This window comes from Protomyctophum parallelum (genome assembly GCF_964188405.1).
Source record: "Protomyctophum parallelum genome assembly, chromosome: 19".
Classification (NCBI taxonomy): domain Eukaryota; kingdom Metazoa; phylum Chordata; class Actinopteri; order Myctophiformes; family Myctophidae; genus Protomyctophum; species Protomyctophum parallelum.
The window spans coordinates 20,431,855-20,453,544 of NC_139717.1; the positions used below are offsets into that span (position 1 = coordinate 20,431,855).

The 21,690-nt window shown below is 43.0% G+C and overlaps 1 protein-coding gene across 1 annotated transcript; it reads left to right on the plus strand.

The window, feature by feature from the left end:
- The first annotated feature begins 2,608 nt into the window (after positions 1 to 2,608).
- Positions 2,609 to 20,733, plus strand: LOC310877020 (high-affinity choline transporter 1-like). Its single transcript, XM_083790666.1, has 9 exons — positions 2,609 to 2,681; positions 5,184 to 5,374; positions 6,580 to 6,693; positions 9,816 to 9,971; positions 10,267 to 10,415; positions 11,115 to 11,303; positions 13,508 to 13,661; positions 15,487 to 15,704; positions 19,786 to 20,733. Exons 2-9 carry the CDS (start codon positions 5,191 to 5,193, stop codon positions 20,347 to 20,349), a joined length of 1,728 nt encoding a protein of 575 aa, XP_083646792.1. The 5' UTR covers positions 2,609 to 2,681; positions 5,184 to 5,190; the 3' UTR covers positions 20,350 to 20,733.
- The last annotated feature ends 957 nt before the right edge of the window (positions 20,734 to 21,690 follow it).

The following is a 21,690-nucleotide window of genomic DNA, read 5'->3' on the forward strand; positions in this document are numbered from 1 at the left end:
TAGGAGATGCTAGAAGAGCATACTTCTCAAAGATCATTTCAGATAATAAAAATAATTCTTCTTTTTAACACCATATAGACAACCTACTTAACCCCCGCCCCACCTCAGAACCGTCATCCTCCCCACATAAATGTGAGGAGTTTGCACTTTTTTTTAGCAATAAAATAACATCCATAAGGAACAATATAGCGTCATCATGTAGGGATCACTCCAGCACACAGACAGTCAGACATAACACCATGAGCAATTTTAACAGCATATCAATAGAGGAACTCAACAAGATAGTTAGCAAAATCAAACCATCATCATACATTTTTGACCCAATCCCTGCCACTCTTTTTAAGAATGTTTTTAACAGTATCTCATCCATAGTCATGCAGATAATAAACACATCCCTAGCAACAGGAGTCTGTGCAGAGGTACTCAAAACAGCCATCATAAAACCACTACTGAAAAAGCCCAACTTGGATAGCAACAACTTGGAGAACTACAGACCCATATCAAACCTCCCATTCCTGAGCAAAATCCTTGAAAAAACAGTATTTCTACAATTAAATCAATTTATCACAGATAACAATATCCTAGACCCTCTTCAATCCAGATGTAGGGCAAATCACAGCACAGAAACAGCACTGACAAAAATAGTCAGTGACCTCAGGGTCAACATGGATGCTGGGAAGGTGTCGGTGCTAGTCCTCCTGGATTTAAGCGCGGCATTTGACCTGGTAGACCACAATATTTTACTCCACCGTCTTCAACATATTGTTGGTCTAATGGGAAAGTCCTAAACTGGATACGAACCTACATCACAGGGAGACAATTCTGTGTTCGCCTGGGAGACAGTGTATCTGTCAAACATGCTGTCCCCTTTGGTGTAGCTCAAGGGAGTAACCTTGCATGCCTCGTTTGGCCAAACGTCATGGCAATTGTTTCCACCTGTTCCTTGACTTATGGGAAACAATCTGTCACTTTGACCAGTAAGCTCCACCCACAGAGTGTCCGCCACTTTGAGCAGTTTAAAAAATGCTTATACCTGATTTTCTGCCTGTTCTCTTTAGCAATTTCCGTGAAACGTTCACAATCTATGAAGCATTAACTGAAATCGCAGTTGGAGAAGTTTGTACGTGAAAAGAATTACAACAACCACACTGTAGTAATGGATAAAGACATCCCATAAACCAGGACACACATAATTGTCATCAAAAACACTACATGATTTAGCTGTTTAAAATATAGTCTAGGACCTTGCTAAGATATGTATGCACTGTTTTAGGCTAATATGACCGCCGCAAACAACTTGGGAACTATGGCTAATTCTCTATCCGGGATGAAATGCCCGCAAATGACCCCACCCTTTTTAAAATGACAGACCTTGATCCACAGCCTGGGGGTCTACAATCTCCACTTAGATGTTTGTTCACCTCTGATCAAAGTTAGGAGTCCTTTCATGCCCTTTAACATGATCTAATCACTCGTCATATAGCTACATTATGGTCTTGACTCTTATCTTTCTTTTGTTCCATTGTCATGCCTGACATAACAATATGCAAGGTCTAAGAGCTTCTCATGATGACAGAAGATTTCTCATCAAGACAAACTATAGAGGCTACCTTACAAAATAGTTTTGGTTTGATAACGTATAGAACTGGAAGAACTTGATCTCCTCCTGACGTCAAGACATCTCTCAATAATAACAACCATATGACACGCACCCACTCAGCTCTGCACTTAAATGGCCCTTTGCTCATAGTTATTGACGCAATAGTGTCATTTCTTCATTCAGAGCATGCCAACACATTACGTGTGTTGTGCGTGCGAGAGAGAGGCTCCATGGGAACCTCAAGGTTGGACCCTCAATTGGGCCCTGTATGCAAATATGCGGTGGGTTTATCACCAGACGCATGACCTCTTGTGTAGTCAAGAAAGCTGTAATAAAATATTAATTTTGAAGGAAGTATTCATTTTTATTGTCTTTATTGTTAGTTAGAACATGCCTAAAACAACTTAAAAGGTAATTGCAAAAAGGTGCCATCATCCGATTAATCTTTATCGCCCGATGAATCGATTAGTTGAATCGTTAGTTGCAGCCCTAAGACATACATTCCAAACTTCTGTAAACAATACTAAACACAGGTATTTATAGGCAAGGAATCCAACAGGTAGACTTGGAATCAACAGAAATCAACATAAGACAGCCTTAAATATCAATCATGTCCATATCGCAGATCAGCACATGAGCACACTGACCGGGTTATAGTGACAGAAAGAAATGTAACACTCAGGAATAAAATCAAACATCACTGAACATGCAACACGTAACTCACCGCTCACTGTTCAAAGACGCACACAGGGAAAGGAAAGAAAAGGGGTTTGAACAGGAAGATCCATGGTGAACATGAAAAGTAAAGCAAAACGTGACATGCCACTGTGAAAAGTGGCATGCCACTTTGAAAAGTGACAAGATAAAACTTGTAGGGATCAAACAGTCTCTCTGTCTCTCAGTATCTACTTGCCTGCGGCGGGGTGCGCTCATGCACGTGCTTTGGGAGCGTGCCTATCATGTCTCTTGGACTTTAACATAAAAGAAGTGGACACCAGAGCCCGTGTCAGAATCTACAGGATTTATACAATAGCCTACTCTGTCTCTCCAGACCTGTATTAGGATTTCTACATTGAAGCAGGTAAGACACTCAGACCTCTTGGGCTATATATCTTGTGCCACCCTTACCCTAAACTTAAAACGTGTCAATGTAGATCGGCTAGTTGGAATGTTTTAAAACTTTTTTTTTTCAACATAGTAAAAAAAAGAAAAAAAGTCAAATAGCGCAAGATAGGGCCCCTTGTCTTTTAGCCACATTTTTACGTTAAAGTGTGAATTAAGCTCTTCATTTGATAAGCTCTTAATTTGCCTACAATTCGAGTCGAAACATTAACACAGACATTGCTGCAGTGGATTAATGAAATGGACTACACAGGGACAAATGTAGAAATACAGTAGACTTATATGAAGGAGTTGTCTCCACTATCATCTCCCCTCCAACAAATTATATGCGGTTCATATTGATGTACTTTACTAATAGGCTATGTCATTGTTTTGTATTTGTTTTACACATTTTCTTATATAAATCATGATGAGATCACAGATCTGTAGATACTCTGGATGCATGTTAATTTTTATTGAGGCATATCCACAGCTAAACACAAACATTGAGTTATTTAACATTCATAACGTCTTGTTTTTTTATTTGGAATCATCTATAAATGCCCCAAGTGTTTGTGTGTGTGTGTGTGTGTGTGTGTGTGTGTGTGTGTGTGTGTGTGTGTGTGTGTGTGTGTGTGTGTGTGTGTGTGTGTGTGTGTGTGTGTGTGTGTGTGTGTGTGTGTACTGTACGTACATATACGTACGTTTGTAATCCACTGACTTCACCGACTTCACATTCAACACGTGTTCCATGCCCCGACAAGGAGTCTAGTGGTGTTGAGTCGGTCGGTCCGGACCCACGGTTGTCCAGAACCGCCACAGAACACTTTATATTTGGTCATGCCTGACACGGAACTCCATAATTATATAGGAATAAAGGGACAGAAACGCACACACGCAGTCACACACACACACACACACACAGTGCATCTCCGGCCGATAGGTGAGAACGGGTTTGTCGACGTGCAAATGGAGGGACCATTGAAAACAAAAGCGGCTCGCATGCTGTGGTTTGCTACTAACTAAACAGAAATGTGCATGCACAAGTAGGCTATCATTTCTTGTTTTTTCACCCCCTCTCTTCGAAGATAGACTGGGCAAGCGGTCTAAACTGACGCCGGTGACACACACACCCACACACACCACACACACACCGCTTTCTCTCTCCTCGCTCGTCATGTTGATTCAACGCTGTGTGCTCCTGTCCTCTCTCTCTTAAAGGTTTCCTCCCATAAACTTAACTTGAAAATTACGTTTAAGAAACATTATAGTAATTATGCCAACAGCTAAAGTTTGTATGTAACGTTGTCCATCTGTAGACTAGAGCAAGCTTGTAGATCAGCTCTGTTCCCTGCACGTCTATTCAAATGGAGGAACATAAATAAATAGCATGTGACAGCGTGTCTGTGGGAACCGATAGAGAGAACCAAAATTGAATTATTGTAATGGGTACCCAAGCACGTTCGGTTCGGTACACGCTTGGTCCCGAGGTTCGGGACCCACCCCTACGGCGTGGGACATGGATCTCAAACTTCCATCGTTACAGACTCCGTGCGCTACAGCCGGGCACCGGTCTAGTATATTTAAACTTAAAATGAGGGACTACTAGTTCCCCCAAGGCCCTGTGAAGAAAAGGTCCAACAAGATGTCTATCCCTCACCATTTACTAATCCTTTGTAATAATATAGACTAATAACCTCTTTGTTAATTACACTAGCATGCAGAATATTAATACATCTGACCGTGGATTCAGACTCAGCATACATTTAGGTTTATCCTGCTACCAAACATGACAGGTTGATGTCAACTAGAAAGTCAGTAATGAGGAAATGTAATTTCCAGGAGAACAATCACATTTAAAACATTGCAGTTAAAATATTGTAAACACCATAACGATGGCAATATTCTCAGATCACAAAATATGGCATACACAGCTATAATCCACATTCGTTGTTCTTCCATGTGCTCTGGTTAGAGGCAATATATAAAAACATATATATAAAAAAAAAAGAGAGAGAGAGATCCCTTCTGGCCTAGCTATCCATTGTTATTTAAAATGCATTTTCCTATGAAAGTGCAATATATGTTCCCTATTTGTGTAATAAACTTTGTGAACCTTTAGCGTGATACTGTCTCGTGTCGCGTTATTTGTTCTCTCGGGTCCGCCACCACAGTCGCCGTACCAAAGGAATACTTCAACTGGATTATCACACACCACCCAGCCTGCACACACTACAGTACCAATCTGTGCAGGTGGTAACCTCGGTGTTAGACAGAAAAATGCCCTTAACAGGGTTGTTAAGGGGGCCAGCAAAATTGTGGGGGCAAAATTCAGCGGCCTGAGTTATTTATATGATGAGCAGGTGCTAAAAAAAAGCATCCTGTATATAAACTTGCCCTTGACCTTGACCTTGTCAGAACCAGACAAGGGTCCAGTTTAGAGATTACAACAATCCTGTCTGCTTGCATTTTTGTGTTACAGTTTCACGATGGCTCTAAACATAGCTGGGTTGGTAGCAGTGTTGGTCTTCTATGCCTTGATCCTGGGGATGGGGGTCTGGGCTTCTAAGAAATCCAGGAGGGAGGAGAAGAAATGTGTGGGATCCAGAAGTGAAGTCACCATGATAGGAGGACGCAACATCAACACTTGGATTGGCATCTTCACAATGACAGGTGAGAAGATTTGTATGATGATGCATATGGCATTAATCAGGGATTCACTGACCTTTTCATGTCAAGGACCCCCAAATTGATGTTAACGTGGACGCGGACCATCAATCCGAAAATATGCCATGGCATTATACTTTTCACAATTATTGAAGTTTTTTCCACAATTGTTCAGAAACATAATAATAATAATAATAAAGCATTAATATAGCACCTTTTAAGAACAAAGTGCATGGAAGAATAGAACACAACAGAAGATAACAATACAAAAGTCGATAGTCGGAAATCACATGGGTAAGGGGCTAAATGCAGCTCTAAAAATGATTTAAAACGGGACCTGATCTCCAGGGGAAGGGCGTTCCAGAGTGACGTGCCCGGATTGCAAATGCCCGGTCGCTTATAATGTTTGTGCACCCTGATTTTATGGTAAGGAGGGCCGTTCCGGATGATCTTAGTTAGTACGTGAGCTGGCTCGTAAGGGTCGAGTAGGTCAGATAAGTATGATGGATGCTATGAGATCCAGAAAGTCTGACAGGTGTTTGCTGTTCTTGTTGCTTGCTTTATGGAAGGTGAAGGGTGCCTTTTATATATTAGTAGCCCCTAGTTTCCATGCACCGACATGACACGTCCACCAGGAGGAAACCTTGACCAGGCTATGTTCAGCCAAGGGTGAGTATGCCAGTATGGCCATACTGGCCGTATTCAAAGGTGTGATAGCGGCCATACTGGCCCCATTCAATGGTATGATAACGGTCGAATCCGCTGGATTAGCAGGTTGTGTGCTGGGACGGCTGAAACAACAGAGGACAGATCCTTGTAGAAATTGACATCTGGCTCATTCCTGTTCTCATTGGTTGGACTGTATAGCAACCAATAATAGTTGCCAACGAGTGTCATAGCTATTATCCGTTCGATGTTTAATGACGTCGTGGCAAGCTTTCAGTGCTCTTGGTGACAGAAGAAAACCCACGCCTCTGATGGTAGAATTTGTGCTGTTCTTCTCCGCTGAGGCTGTGATGAGCGTATTAGCGTTAATCTTCTCTTGAACAAGTACATGATGGTGCAGTCCGACATACGTCGCCGCCGGTAAAGTCTCACCCATGGCTTCCACGTGCAGTTAGGGTTAGGTTAGGGTTTGGGGTATAGGGTGTCGGACAATGATTGTGACTGTGTTAACTTAACGGTGTTATTTGCTTTATATTCACCTTCAGCCACCTGGGTTGGAGGATCCTACATCATGGGTACTGCCGAGGCCGTCTACACTCCCTCCCGTGGTGTCATCTGGGCCATTGGGCCTCCTTCATTTTTTATGGTCTTCCTCGTAGGTAAGAAGCAGCGTGTATCTTTCCAATATTTTTTCACTGATATTCTTTCACTGATATTGACCGATATTATAATGCAATGTGTGACCATTAATTAATTTGAATCAATGAACTCAATATACTGTATATTGTGTATAATATAACCAGTAAGACGAGGTTGCATGCACACATGGGTGACGGCAGACTGCTTGGCGTGCTTCTGGCGCTTTGGCATGGGTGGTCAGATCAACATATGGAATTAATTCTGTACTGGCCATATATGGAGCGTGTCTTGAGTGTACATGGTTTGATGAGGTCAGATCAACATATGGAATGTCAGAACAGGTCAGCTCCATACAGTATATGGATATCTAAGGGTGGTAGCGGGGACATTCTCTTGAGTGTACAGGGTTTGATGAGGGCCCAGGTAGGGCCGGGCCTTAATTTTCCGCCTGTCGAGAACCGGGTCTAAATTTGAATGGACAGGTATCAGTCAAAAGGGATAATATCGAAGAGGAATGATGGATGGGGAAGGATCAACATAATGGAATGTCAGAACAGGTTCAACTTCTGACATACAGTATATCCATATATGGTGATCTATAAAGGGTTTGAGGTCAGATTAGTTGCTTGCCAATATTGATGACATCAGGGATCTCCATATACTGTATGCGCTTAACTGCGACAGCAGGTCGCATTTACTATATTTCCATCACTGATGATGTCACGTGATGTCACAATGACCTGGGCACCATGGGGGCCGATGTCACATGATGTCACGATGACCTGGTCACCTGGGGTGATGAGGGGGCCGATGTCACGTGATGTCACAATGACCTGGTCACCTGGGGTGATGAGGGGGCCGATGTCACGTGATGTCACAATGACCTGGTCACCTGGGGTGATGAGGGGGCCGATGTCACGTGATGTCACGATGACCTGGTCACCTGGGGTGATGAGGGGGCCGATGTCACGTGATGTCACGATGACCTGGTCACCTGGGGTGATGAGGGGGCCGATGTCACGTGATGTCACGATGACCTGGTCACCTGGGGTGATGAGGGGGCCGATGTCACAAGATGTCACGATGACCTGGTCACCTGGGGTGATGAGGGGGCCGATGTCACGTGATGTCACAATGACCTGGGCACCATGGGGGCCGATGTCACGATGACCTGGTCACCTGGGGTGATGAGGGGGCCGATGTCACGTGATGTCACGATGACATGGGGGCTTGCCTGGGGTGAGTGACGGGGATTTGAGTTTAGGTGTCGTGACAAAAACGCAAGGTTTCATAGTTAACTGCGACCTTCGGTCTCAACAATCAAGTGCAATAATTTAATACAGGTACCAACTGTCATCACCTTGAAAGCTATTGATGTGAATTTACTGTAATAGTTCTCTGTCTGAATGGTAGAGATTGCGCAAATAAACGGAGACAGAAACTTTGTCAAACTATCACATTTATTCCCAGCGAGCTATTACAGAAATACATGGATAGATCACATGCAATTTGGAGATATAGCCCACATCTGGGGGTAAAAAATCACACTGAATGAACAGAAAATACTCCCCCATTCTGGGCGGGAACCCCTTTTGGTGTTTTACCCCCTCAGGCCGGGAACCCATTTTTGGTTTCTGTACAGTATGTACAGTATTCAAAAATTACAAAAAAATGATGCTGCTATATAAATATTTGAAGTTTTTCAGAAAACTTAGATCAGGCGTTTTTAGAATCGGCCTTAGGCCTAAATGGGTTAAATACAAACTGAGTTTCTCTATAATGTCCTCTGGTCGAGGGTCTGCCCTTAACTAGAATCTTAATCTGAAAAAAAAAAAACATTAACATGGTGAATCACATCTTGATGATGTCATCAAGATGTGATTCACCATGTTAATGATTCTTTTCAGGCCTCCAGTTCTAGGAAACAGAATGGGGGAACTTTTTTATTATTTTAACAGCTCTAAGGTATAGTACAGCAGCTCTAATATAGTAAAATGTTGAAAATGAGTGCAGGTATTCCCCTTTAAGAGGTTTTGTCCGAAGTGCTTTTAATACTTTTCATTGGTTCAATATTATTTTTTAACCAACACACAGACTTATAGGCATAGGCGGCGGGTGTGTAAGACTAGGGAAGGCTCAGCCTTCCCAAAGATTATGCTGGGTATTTTTTTAAATATATATAATATATGTGCGCAGCATTATATAGAAGGCTATTGTGTGTGTAGTGTGTGTGTGTGTTGACACTGCTCCCTGGTGATCGCTGATCGGGTAGGTAGGCTATACAGCAACTGGCCTAATCAGCATAATATTATGATTGGCTACTATTGGTATGTCTGTAAACCTCGTTCTTCCAGTCGCTTTGAAGCAAACAGTAGCGCGCGCTGGTTTGTTTTGGGAAACAGCAAAACGCAAAATGTATTTTTCAAGGCAAAGTAATTCAGAAGAAGAAGCTGTGATTCCTGTGAGTCGGCTGTCAGAACTCAGCATCACCAGTGCCCGCACGGTTCACAGTTCACACCACTGCAGCAACACTGACACGTTCAGCGGAGTGGCTGCTGTCTCTGTGCCGTCTGTGAAGAGCCATGAGCTGGGACTCCCGGGAGGGGCAGCAACACCGCCGGGTAATCTACACAGACTAGTGAGACTACACACTGACTCGAGAAAAGACCCATATCGTCCAAAATAGGCTGATCAGTCGTTGTCTGTGTATAGGCTAATTCATTGGTAAAAGTATGCTACATAACTCATTTTTAGACCATTTGGGAAATAAATAAATCTGCGGCGTCGCGACAGTCCCCCCCCCCCCCCCCCCCCCAACGCAATTCTGTAGCCTACCCAAAGGTAAAACGCACCCGCCGCCTATGGGGTGTTCAATAATAGCACTGATTTATGCACAAAAAAATAATAATCTTAAACCTAAACAAATTGAGTCCGACATCAACGATATTTAGTTTTGCATGAAATCCTACCTTTGACTGAATGTATAACCAGAATGCAGATGTGAAAATAACTCACTCTTAATCATGGCATTATAATTACTTACTTTACTGTTGAGTGAGAAAACAATGTTGCACATTATTCATCGATCCCCAGGTTGTGAACCCGTGGGCTAATGCATCACCTTCCTGTTGTGTCCCAACAGGAGGCTTGTTCTTTGCTAAACAAATGAGGTCGAAGCGCTACGTGACGATGATGGATCCATTTCAGCATCGCTATGGCAACGCATTCACCACAGCCCTTCTGCTTCCCAGTCTGCTCAGTGACATTCTGTGGGTGGCGTGCATCCTGGCTGCCTTGGGTCAGTCATACGTTATAGCTCTGCTTATCAACACCAGGTCCTCCAGGGACCACCTGGAGTCCAAATGGACCATTTACTCAGCATTCATGTGGTTTGCACACATGTGGGTGCAGACCAAATGAAGTAGTATGTACTCTTTCGCTACTTTTTAACTTCGACAATTCAGTGCATCAATGCAATTTAAACTCTGCTTAGCTGTTAGTTCTGTTCATCATTGCATCAGTAAGTGCTTGGCCTACTACTACCTAGGGCTCCGAACAGCTTATAGACGTGTGTGCATTGTGTGTTTCTGCAGGTGGGACAGTCAGTGTGATCCTTGATCTTCATTCGTCCTACGCCATCGTCCTGTCTGCAGGTGTTGCCATCACCTACACACTGCTGGGAGGACTGTACTCAGTGGCCTACACCGATGTCATCCAGCTGTTGATCATGTTCATCAGTCTGGTGAGAGCAGACATGGATGTCAGGGGTGGCATAGCTGAATGGGTAGAGAGCCTGGCTGGGAAGCAGAGTGTCTTGGGTTTGATTCCCGGCTTGGCAATATACTAGTTGAGGTGCCCTGGCTGAGTAAGATCATGCACTCGGATCTCCTGTTTTCCCAATTCCCCTAGACTGCCGAAGTATAGAGTTACCTTTGAACAGCCACTGCACCGACCGATTAGTTGCTTGTCATGAAAATCCACTTTAAAGCGGTGTAGTGTTGAAAGATATTCCAAGGTGCCGATCACAACAACAGCCCGGATGGGGCGGCCGCGCGCTGCTAGGGAGCTTTCCCATTGTAAACAACAGGGACTCAATTTCCCATAACCCTTTGCACGCCGGAGCGACGGCGTGCAATGACGTCATCAAAACAGGTCTCATATTGCAGTCTGTCCGGTGGATTGCCCGTACTTGTGACTTAAAACTGATTAAAAACGTGGATTAAACAATGAAAATTGGGCAACTCACGAATCACAGCAATTAATTAACTCGGGCAACTCGTGAATAGAAGTCCAAGTAGCGTGTGGTTTTGTTACATTTTGATACATTTTGGAAAGTGGTTAACGCCATCCCTGATAGCATTAGCACTGCTCCACTGGTGGCGAATATAATTATGTTTTTGTTGACCTATTTTCTTGTTTTGTTGTATCTTGCCTTTCCCAGTGGATGTGTGTTCCCTTTGTAATTCTCCACCCAGCATCATCATCATCATCATCATCATCATCATCATCATCATCATCATCATCATCATCATCATCTAATGTGACACTCACACCTGTAAACTCACCACCCTGGCTGGGGGAGCTCAAGACGGAGGATGTTGTAAAATGGATCGATGAATTCCTCTTAATTGTTAGTTCCAAATTCTATTCATGTAAGGCTACAGTATGCAGATATGTGTTAAACACATATCTGCATTGTCAGGCAGAAACCTCCAATGTCCATATTTCATCTTTTTATGTTGGGACAGTGAGTCACCTCAGGGGGAGCATACGTTGGTCCGATGTACTAACAGTCATGCAACAGTCCGACACATGCGTGGCTGGTTAAAGGGCCACTTCACCCCTTTTGCAACCAGATCTTATTTTAATGATGTTTGGGAGACACACTTTCCTGGGGTTTTTATGTGGGTAATTTGTGTTTTTAGATATTTCAGTATTTCAAGGTGTTTCATGATGCCATGGACACTGGTCTCACTTACTTCCTGGACTACATGTTGTCTCAGTAAGACACCCCCCCCCCTGCAGTAGGGAATTGTAGTCCAGGAAGAAAGTGAGCCCAGTGTCCATGGCATCATGGAGCTCGCATGGACACCTTTAAATAATGAAATATCCAAAAACACAAATGACCCACATAAGAAAACCAGGTAGTGTTTCTTGTTTCTTGTCTCCCAAACACCATTAAAATAAGATCTGGTTTCAAAAGGGGTGAAGTGGCCCTTTAAGACTCACCCGTGGCTCCCGACATGCGTTTGCTGGTTAAGACAGATGCACTTCCCTGTGAGGTTAGGGTTAGGTTAGGGTTTGGGTTAGGGTGTCGGACTAATGGGTGCCGGACTGTTAGTACGTCGGACCAAGCTTATTTTTACCAGCTGCTATGCAATAGCAAGCTGAGTCTATAATCGATGTGCAAGCTAGTCCTAACCCCCTTTCTGAAACCAGCTCCTCGCCACTCGCCCTACACACTTGCCCTCGATATGCGCGTTCACGCGAGGCTGCGCCATATTAAGTGTCGTCCGAAACCAAGCAGCATTGAGTGGAAGTGGCTTATAAAGCCCTCAAGAGCGAGTCTGTGCCGATCTAGACTCGATTGCCTTGTGCAGCCCTGCTCTCTGTCCGCATGGAAACCGCGACCTGCAAATAAGTACCACCACAAATAAATGATAAATAAACTGCTCCTAAACAATCTTCATCTGATGCAGAATAGACAACGCTCCAACTGATGTTCACAAGGGCTCTTTATTTACCCCACCGTGAAAAACTATAAAAGAAACCACACGAACAAAACAACTTTTAACACAATTATTTATAAACACCATATGTATGTCCTTTTTGACAGTCACGCTGTATTTCCTTTTAAATGTCCATATTAATGAAATCCACATGTCACACAAACATACACGATGCAATGCAATATAACTGTACAAACAAAATAACAGGTAACACAATTGCATGATGGTAACCATGGCAACGAATGGTGTCTGTTTCCTGTTTCTGCACAAGGAGGGCGAGTGCTAGGGCGAGTGTATTCCCTAATCAAGGGAACTTGATTCAGCTGGAGGGGCACTTCCTGACGAGGGAACCTCCCGAGAGCACTTCAAGTCAAGGGACTGGTTTCAGAAAGGGCCCTCTAGTCCAGCTGGTTTTCTCATTGGCTGACGTATGTGTGCACCGCAAACATGTCCGAGCTGAAATGAATGACTCAGAACACAATAGTTCCGCCTTAGATAATTTTGGTTCCTACCAAAACTACTGCACTAAAACTGAGGCAGTTATAGCGGACCCCCGCAGATAATACTAATGCAGCTGGTAATTCATTGATTTAATCAATTCTTGTTTCCATTAGTCTTAAAAGTAATAGTTACAAGTTACAGCTACACGCTTTAATTCCGCCCAAAAGCGGTGTGTGGGCGGCGGACACACACACTGTAGGGCAGGCCAACATTGACGTGTGCCTGTCTTTAAGTGGCGCATGTGTTGCACTGTCTCCTGTCTGTGTTTAATTAGAAGAATGGGTTGCATGCTTGAATCTTGTGTTGCAATCAGCGGCAGCTGTCTGAGCTGTGCCCATACTGTAGCCCTACAGAACATACTGTACGAACACACATTTTCAAATGTAGAGCAGCTGGCACCACTATTTAAAAAAAAGAAACAATGGCAGCTATAAAGTTGCCATCCTAATATTTTGATCCCCTCACAAGTAGACTAGAGTAATACAAGTGTGTGTGTGTGTGTGTGTGTGTGTGTGTGTGTGTGTGTGTGTGTGTGTGTGTGTGTGTGTGTGTGTGTGTGTGTGTGTGTGTGTGTGTGTGTGTGTGTGTGTGTGTGTGTGTGCAGGCCCTCGGAGGACTGGGCTGCCAGGGATTCTATCAAAGGGTCCTTTCTGCTGCATCACCTGCTCAGGCCCAAATCACGTGCTTTGCATCATCGATCATCTCCGTCATCTTGGGAATCCCCTCAGTCATTATAGGAGCAGTGGCTGTTTCTGCAGGTACTTCACAAACACACACAATTTCTACAGATGTGTTCAAACAAATCGGCCTCATGGTGGTGCTATAAGAGTGCTATAAGAGTGCTATATAATCTTTACCTATAACAAAATATATGGCTCAGGACATGTCACTCACAAGAGTAACACGTTCTTTGAGGTTACACAAGGATCTTAAACGGATGAAATCACGGAATGTTGACATGTAGCTAATCATCATCCTGATCCAGGAGATCAGATATGACACAGATGAACAATAGCCTTTACAATGTTGGTATTTCTCACAGATACACTGTGACTGAAATATGAACCAAACCGAAGATACATCATCTGTTGGTTGAGAGATTATCCAATTATTTTGGGAAGTGACAAATCTTTTACTAGATGCCATCAAATACAGTAGGTTTCTAACAGACGGAATTTACCATTAATAAAGAAACTGGTTAATATGTGTACAGTCACTTTAAAAGTGTAATTTTGTTTACCGGGCAGCGCTGGTTGGCAGTATACACTTTATGTTTATGTTTGTGCCAGAATGGATGATTAGATTTTTTAATGCTCGATAACAGGCTTGATAAGCCCAAATCTTATTGAGGGTACTCAATAAGCTTGTTATCAGGTTTCTTCGTGTATCGAGCTCCATCCCTACTCGTTATCAGTAAAGCAACCTCCAGGGGCATGGTGGCACAGTCGGTAGTGCTGTCGCCTCACAGCTAGAAGGTCCTGGGTTAGATTCCCGCTAGGGATTCTGTGGGCGCTGGGGGCGTGTTCTCTCCTCCGTGTCATCAGTGCCCATACCCGAGGCGGGGTTGGCAAAAGGACCTTTCTGTGTGGAGTTTGCATGTTCTCCCCGTGTCCCCTAAGGTAGGTACCCTCACAAAAAACATGCAGTAATCCTGGTCTCTAAACTACCTCCCTCTGGCCAGCCTGATGGAGCCTGAACTGGTCGGAAAGACTCAGAATAACGTGTTCCTTCCAAGCGCTATGTCCGGCCGGGGACATAGCTATGTCCTGTCAGGTGAAAAGAAGCAGCTTGGACTTGGACCCATGTGCAGAAGGAAGCATGAGGTCAGTCCACTGCCCCCCCCAGGTTGGCAGAGGAAGTGTAGCGCCCTATCCCTTCCGCAAAGACAAGAGACTCCGTAAGGCCCGCCCACCTTTTCTTAAAGGACCAGTGCCCTATATCTTATTTTTTTTGTTAATATACACATTATCAACATAATTCAGTAAGAAACGGCTAGTACGGAACTCTCATTTAAAGCTTGGGTTCTAAGATAAATACCATTTACTCCAAAATAGGTTTCTCAACGTGAGATTACTTTATTGCCTGCTAATGCCAGGCGATAAACATATATGCGTCCACCACCCTTTCTGTTCTGATACAGCCATTTGAAGTATTATTTTCCTGTTGTATTTGGAGCTTTTATTTGCTCTTTGTCTAATTGTTTCACAATTACAGTGCATTTATTACGAAACATATATTACTTACCCTCTCAGATTCACATCACAATCACAGTGACGTAGTTTAAAATTGTGATATGTATTATTGATAATTCCATAAGCAATTCATAATAATATAAATATTATGTCCTGAATTAAACGGGATAATTATTACAGAACATTGGGATTTGTACTAAATTAAATCACATTTGATGTGGCCACTAGTCACCATGAGGTGTCGCCAAACTACCAAAGAGAATATCTCGTTGCCATCTTGCTGCTCAATGATGAAACATTTGTCATTGGGCTGCCCTCTGCTGGTCCACTGACAAAAAACACGTTAAAGTTCATATTCTCATCACTTTGGATGTCTGGTTCCCCCTCTCAGACTGGAACCAGACAGAGTATGGTCTTCCACCTCCGTTTGAGCGCGGGGAGGCAGGGAATGTGCTTCCACTGGTCCTGCAAAACCTCGCCCCGTCCTGGGTGTCGGTGTTGGGCATCGGGGCATTGGCTGCAGCCGTCATGTCCTCCGTGGACTCTGCCATGCTTTCTTCTGCATCCATGTTCACTCAGAATATCTACAAGAGCTACCTCAGGAAACAGGTGGGAAATTTTGCTGTATGTGTAGTGTACTATAACTATATGTAACTATGTGTCTGTGCATGTGTGCACAATTGCACATGCTTGTGTTTGTGTCTTCATGTATACAGCAGTGAGTAAGAGAATGTCAGTAGGGGGTATTATCGTCGGGAACGTTACGCGGTGGAAACAAGCATGAAGGCACATATGTCCCTTGGGTCATCCTAAAACGTCCCAGAAGGGGTGCCCAAAAGAATCTTAAACAGGAAGTGAATTATAGACAAAATTTAAAATGGCCGCTACAGTGTTGGTGATTGACTGAAAAGCCTATAGAATCTCATAGAAGCATACAATTTGGTATATGTCCCTTGGGTCATCCTGAGACATCCCAGAAGGGGTGCCCAAACAAATCTTAAACCAGAAGTGAATTATTGACCAAATAAAAAATGGCCGCCCACAGTGTTGTTGATTGACTCAAAAGACAAAAAAATAATCTCATAAAAGCACAAAATATGGCACACATGTCCCTTGGGTATCCTAAGACATCCTAGAAGGGGTGCCCAAAATAATCAGAAACAGGAAGTGCGTTTTTGACTAAATTGAAAATGGCCACCTACAGTTGACAGGTGATGCAAAAGACACCCATAAAAGCATGACATGTGGTACAAGATCTTAACGCATCCTACAAGGGATGCCCACTTTTTTTTAAACAGGAAGTGAGTTTTTAAAATGACCACCTAAGCAGGTGATACAAAAGAAAACGGAATGGTTAATCCTTTTGAAGTGCTTAGGCAGGAATAATCCGTTTTGCAGTGCTTGAAATATACACCTGTGTTCTGTATGGCAAGACAACTGCAATTGAAAACGTCAATGATCCACGGAAGGACCTGTTTGCTCAAAAATGTCTCTCAATGGAAAACATTCCTCCCATTAGGCTACACTGCTACAACATTCCAATTGAGCAGTTTACCAATCTGGCTTTTGGTCCAGAAGCCTGAAAGCTATGCAATCTCTACCATCTCCTGAAAAATATGGACGGAATAAAGTAGTTATTGCTGCAAAGCTAAGCCCCTCTGTTCGTTGAAAGTGTAGGTGCTGGGATTCTGGGTTTGCACAGCATTATGTCAATGTTCTGGTAATTGTGAAATGGCGATTGATTGATTGATTGATTGAAATATTTATTAACAGTTTGTAGAATTACAGTACATTTCAAGCACAAACTCAATACAAAGACTGTTAACTGTGAGTGGACGAGTGGACGACCCAATTAAGCATTACACTTGTTTACAACAGGGTCCACATTGTTCAATTCATCAAAACATTTAGAGACATACAAATAGACACTTCTATGTAGTTAAAGAACAGAACAGGAATTCATCGTATAGGAAGCAAAAAGGGAAAAGATACATTATACAGTGAGGGGAAAGGGGGGTGGGGGGGTGGGGGGGATTCAGATTTTACAGAGGCCAGTTTCAAATTGCAGCCATCCGTAGGTTCCCTTTGAGAGCCGTTTTGAAGGAGTCAAGGGATTCACATGTCTTAATGACTGTTGGTAGGCGCACATGTCAGTTACTAGAATAAAATAAAGTCCAAAATAAATAAGATGCAGAGAGTATAATAACAATATGCAGAGTAAGATAAGAGTAAAGGATTTGCAGAGTTAGATGAATAAAGATTCAAAGAGTAAAGAAAAGGAAATAAATATGATGTAGTGTAAATGTAAAAAGAATATGCCAAGTTATGCAGACGGAAGTTGTCAACAGTTTAAACAGCCATTTAGAATTTCTTCAACATGGTCCCTTCCTAAAATATTTTACATCAACTGCTTTAGGCGGTTATTTTGAACTTCCTGTTTAAAAGAAATGTGGGCACCCCTTGTAGGACGACCCAAAGGACATTTGTACCAGATTCCATGCTTTTAATTAGGGATGTCCCGATACACTTTTTTCGCTTCCGATCCGATCCCGATAGTTCAATTTCTGTGTTAGCCGATACCGAATACCAGTGTCGTGATCTCATTTTGTGTTTATAGCTATCTAGCTATATATCTCGTGTTGTGTTTATAGCAGACTACTCACTCAAATGTGCACTTGCAGTTTGGGCAACTCCAAAGCAAACTCCACATGTCCCAACATTTCATTTACCTGCCATAGTATCAACCCCTTACCCCTGTGCCGGATCTGTGGTTAGACTGGCATATTCGCCGATACCCATATGACCCGATATGACAAATAAGGGCCGATCCGATACTTTTCCCGATACCGATACAGTATCGGGACATCTCTACTTTTAATGAGATCCTTTAATGAAAATGTACCAGATTTCATGCTTTTAATGAGATCCTTTAATGAGAATGTAGTCAATAACTCACTTGATGTTTCAGATTATTTTGGGCATCCCTTCTAGGATGTCTTAGGGTGACCCAAGGGACATGTGTGCCAGATTTTATGCATTTTGGAGATTCTTTTGGTGTCTTTTGAGTCAACTGTCAACAGTTTTGGTGGCCATTTTGAATTTTGTCTATAACTCACTTCCTGTTAAAGATTTTTTGGGGCACCCCTTCTAGGATGATTTAAGGAACATCTGTACCACATTTCATGCTTGTATCGATTGTATCGATTGTCATACTTGTATCCAAGTTGTGCCCCAATAGAGGGCTTGATCTCTGGTCATATGAAGAATGTTACAATATATTATCTATTGGTAATCATTCATATAGGGTCTTTCAAAAGTTTTTAAAAACAATTATGTATTTTTGGCATTGACATTATATCACTCAGAAAGGGATTATTGTGGATGGTCATCTCATTCCGAATGGTTTCTAAGTAGGCTAAATCTTTGGCATTTAAAGTTGTTTAAAAAATATTTAAGACATTTTTCTTTTTTTTTGCCAAATCCTTTAATATTAGTCTAATTACTATACATGTAAAAGGTATACTTGGCACAATCAGTCAACATTTCAGAATTATATCACCTTTGGGAATAATAGGTCATTTCTGGCGGCCATTTTGGACTTTCTCTAAAAAAAGCCTTTAATGTGTCTGAAATTTTGGGCACCCCTTCTGAGATGGTGAGATACACCCCAAAGAGTACATGTACCAGGTGCTTGTTTCCACCGCGTAACGATTTTAGCCATTGCATGACGATAATACCCCCTACTAATAGAAATCTTAATTGTTTCCTAATTTGCTTGTTGCTTGTTGTTGTGTCTAAGCACAGAGGACCTGTAGGGCTTTCAGCTATGCAAAATATGTTTTTGTGTGATAGCAGATAGGTGCAATCCATATGTTTTTGTGAGTAAAACGTTATTTAACAAATGAGTAGTGTGTTAAGTAAGGGATAATGTATGGCTGAGTCATTGTTTATAGATAAATCACAGACAGGCTGATTAATCACCGACGTGTAGCGGAGGTTGTTAATCAGTACAGTCTAGCTGTCCACTAAGGCTAATAGTATTTCTACTCAGTTTAAGTTCAAGGTATAGGTGTGTCAAGGTGTGTCCGGGTTGCAGTGCCGGGAGAGGGATCGTCTTGGAACGTTACTGCATTTCCTAATTTCCCCATTAGATGGGAAAGCTGCGCTCTCATTTGACTGTTGTTCTCAAATCTCAAACCTCATTTACATTTAATGCAATGATTGATTCTGGTAAACTGCGTTAAAGACTAAAGATGGAGGTGGGGATAAAGAATTTGGAGACATGATTTGATTTCTGCGACCAACCAGCGATCGTTCTGTCCTGGTTCGTTCTTCTGTTTGTTCTTTTCCTAAAGCGAAGCTGTGTTACTTGGGCTACAGGCAGAAGGCAGAAGCTCTGTGCCTGGCTGTGAGATTACTCAGTGATCTGGAGCGCATGCATGCAGATGCAGTGTGCGTGCACATACCGTACGCATGCATGTACGCTCGACGGTGACCATTGCCTCTGCCCTACAAATTGTGGAATACCCTTTCCACTACATTAGGGTAGAAAAATGCTCACTATATATTCGGACACTAATAAACGGCGGAACCCCCAAATAGTGCACTATATAATTCGGACACAGCCTTAGCATCTATCTCGTCATTCTGCAATAACATTTCAGAACATTTTTTTCCACTCTCTCTCAAGGCGTCAGAGAGCGAGTGTGTATGGGTGATCCGGCTAAGTGTGCTGCTAGTGGGCTTGGCTGGCGCCGGCCTGGCCTTCACTGGGGAAGGTGTCATGGCGTTGTGGCTGATGAGTTATGACCAGCTGTACTGCATAGTCTTCCCTCAGATCATCTGTGTCCTGCATTGTCCCTTCGCTAACGGATACGGTGCGACCACTGGCTTCTTCCTGGGGAACTTTCTCAGATTTCTGAGCGGGGAGCCTGCACTCCACATCCCCGCTGTCCTGATGTTTCCCGGTTGGAGGGAGGATGAGTTAACGGGGGAAATCCACCAGCATTTTCCCTTCAGGTCTTTCATAATGTTGCTAACCATACTCATCATTCCCTCTGCCTCCTTGCTGGCACGTCTGGTGTTCACCCGCCACATGCTGCCTCCTTCCTGGGACGTCTTTGGTGTCTTGAGGGAGACTGAGGATGCTGTAAAGAGTGTAAGTGGAGTGGGGAGAGCAGAAGTAATCTTACCTGCTGCGACTGATTCTGAGACTACTGAGAATCTGCTGGTTACCTCCACCTCCAGCTGCTAGGATGATACATGCTGTAGGTTTTATTCCAATCCCGATTCTAGAGACTACTAGACGACAGATTACCGATGTGACCAATGTTTGGTAAGAAGGAAATACAGACAGAGAGAGCTCTACTGGGACCATACCCTTAGAGGTTTAGAACCTCTAGGTTTAAATGAGGATTTTGACATGAGTGCTGTACATAGTAGATTCCATTTGCCCCTTGCTTTATGATGTGCCTGATGTCTGCATTGTATTGCATTTTGTCTGTTGTTTTTAAGTAAAAATAAATAATTGTAATTACTTTTTCTTGGCGTTTCCTGTTTCAGTGGTCGCATTTTGTAGTACACTAAATGGTAGAGTTTTCTCTCACTGAAATGTTTGACAGAGGTATTGACACATTTACTAATCGGGCCAGGCAATGAAAATAATTACTCCTGTGTGAACCGAGCGGTGCAGGCTGCTCAACACAGCTGGCTGAGTGCAGTTATGGTTATAGACGAATTCAGAAACGGGTCTCATGGTCGCAGCTTACGTATTTCCTGTAGGCGGAGCAGACATAACTGCGGGACAAACCTGCCTCTTAAAAAAACCTCTTCTACTAAGGTGAATGGTAGAGTAACTGATGTACAGTCTACCTCAAACGTTACTCTTTTACCTGCTTTTTACTAACACTAGCATTACAAAGATGCCCAGAACATCGGATGAACCTGTGTAGTTTATGGCTGCTCCAACAGTAGTGGCGAGCGACATAAAATAAAATAAAATAAACAAAATGTCAAAATATCCACGGTGGCTGAGAGCAGATGAGCAGTAATGGTTGAGACAAAGCAGTGAAAGGTCCTGAAAGATACATAACGTCAGTCTTACCCAATACCCGCAATCTTTCTGTTTTATGAACACAAGGCTGCTGTACTTTATGAACTTTATATCCGCCTACAGGAAATACTTGAACTGCGACCATGAGACCCGTTTCTGAATTTGTCTATAGTGCTCAGTGTGAATGGCCCTTTTAGCCCATTTTGGGCGGGAACCCATTTTGGTGTAAGCATCATGTCGTGCTTTAGCTATTGAAAAATAGCAGATCTAGGTCTGCTATTTTTTTAAACAGTCAGGATTTAAGACATTTTTAGAATCTGATCTCAGGTCAAAATGCATTAAAGAACCACCATTCTTCTGTGCGTTAGAATCTGATCTCAGGTCAGAATGGGTTAGGCTGCTCAACAGTGTCCCTTTGGGTCACCCAGCGCTATTGCAGCTGTTTGTACCCCAAGCAGACCCCAAACAGGCGTATTGTGCGTATTGCATATAGTCTTTTTACTATTGCTGCATTCCTTGGCCCCTCTTATCGCTGTACAAAGT

Bases quoted from the DNA above. Each gene is read 5' to 3' on its own strand.
- LOC310877020 (XM_083790666.1), top strand. From the start codon at position 5,191: ATGGCTCTAAACATAGCTGGGTTGGTAGCAGTGTTGGTCTTCTATGCC. The intron at 6,694-9,815 runs GTAAGAAGCAGC...GTGTCCCAACAG, and splicing joins TTTTATGGTCTTCCTCGTAG to GAGGCTTGTTCTTTGCTAAA. The intron at 11,304-13,507 runs GTTAGTTCCAAA...GTGTGTGTGCAG, and splicing joins TCGATGAATTCCTCTTAATT to GCCCTCGGAGGACTGGGCTG.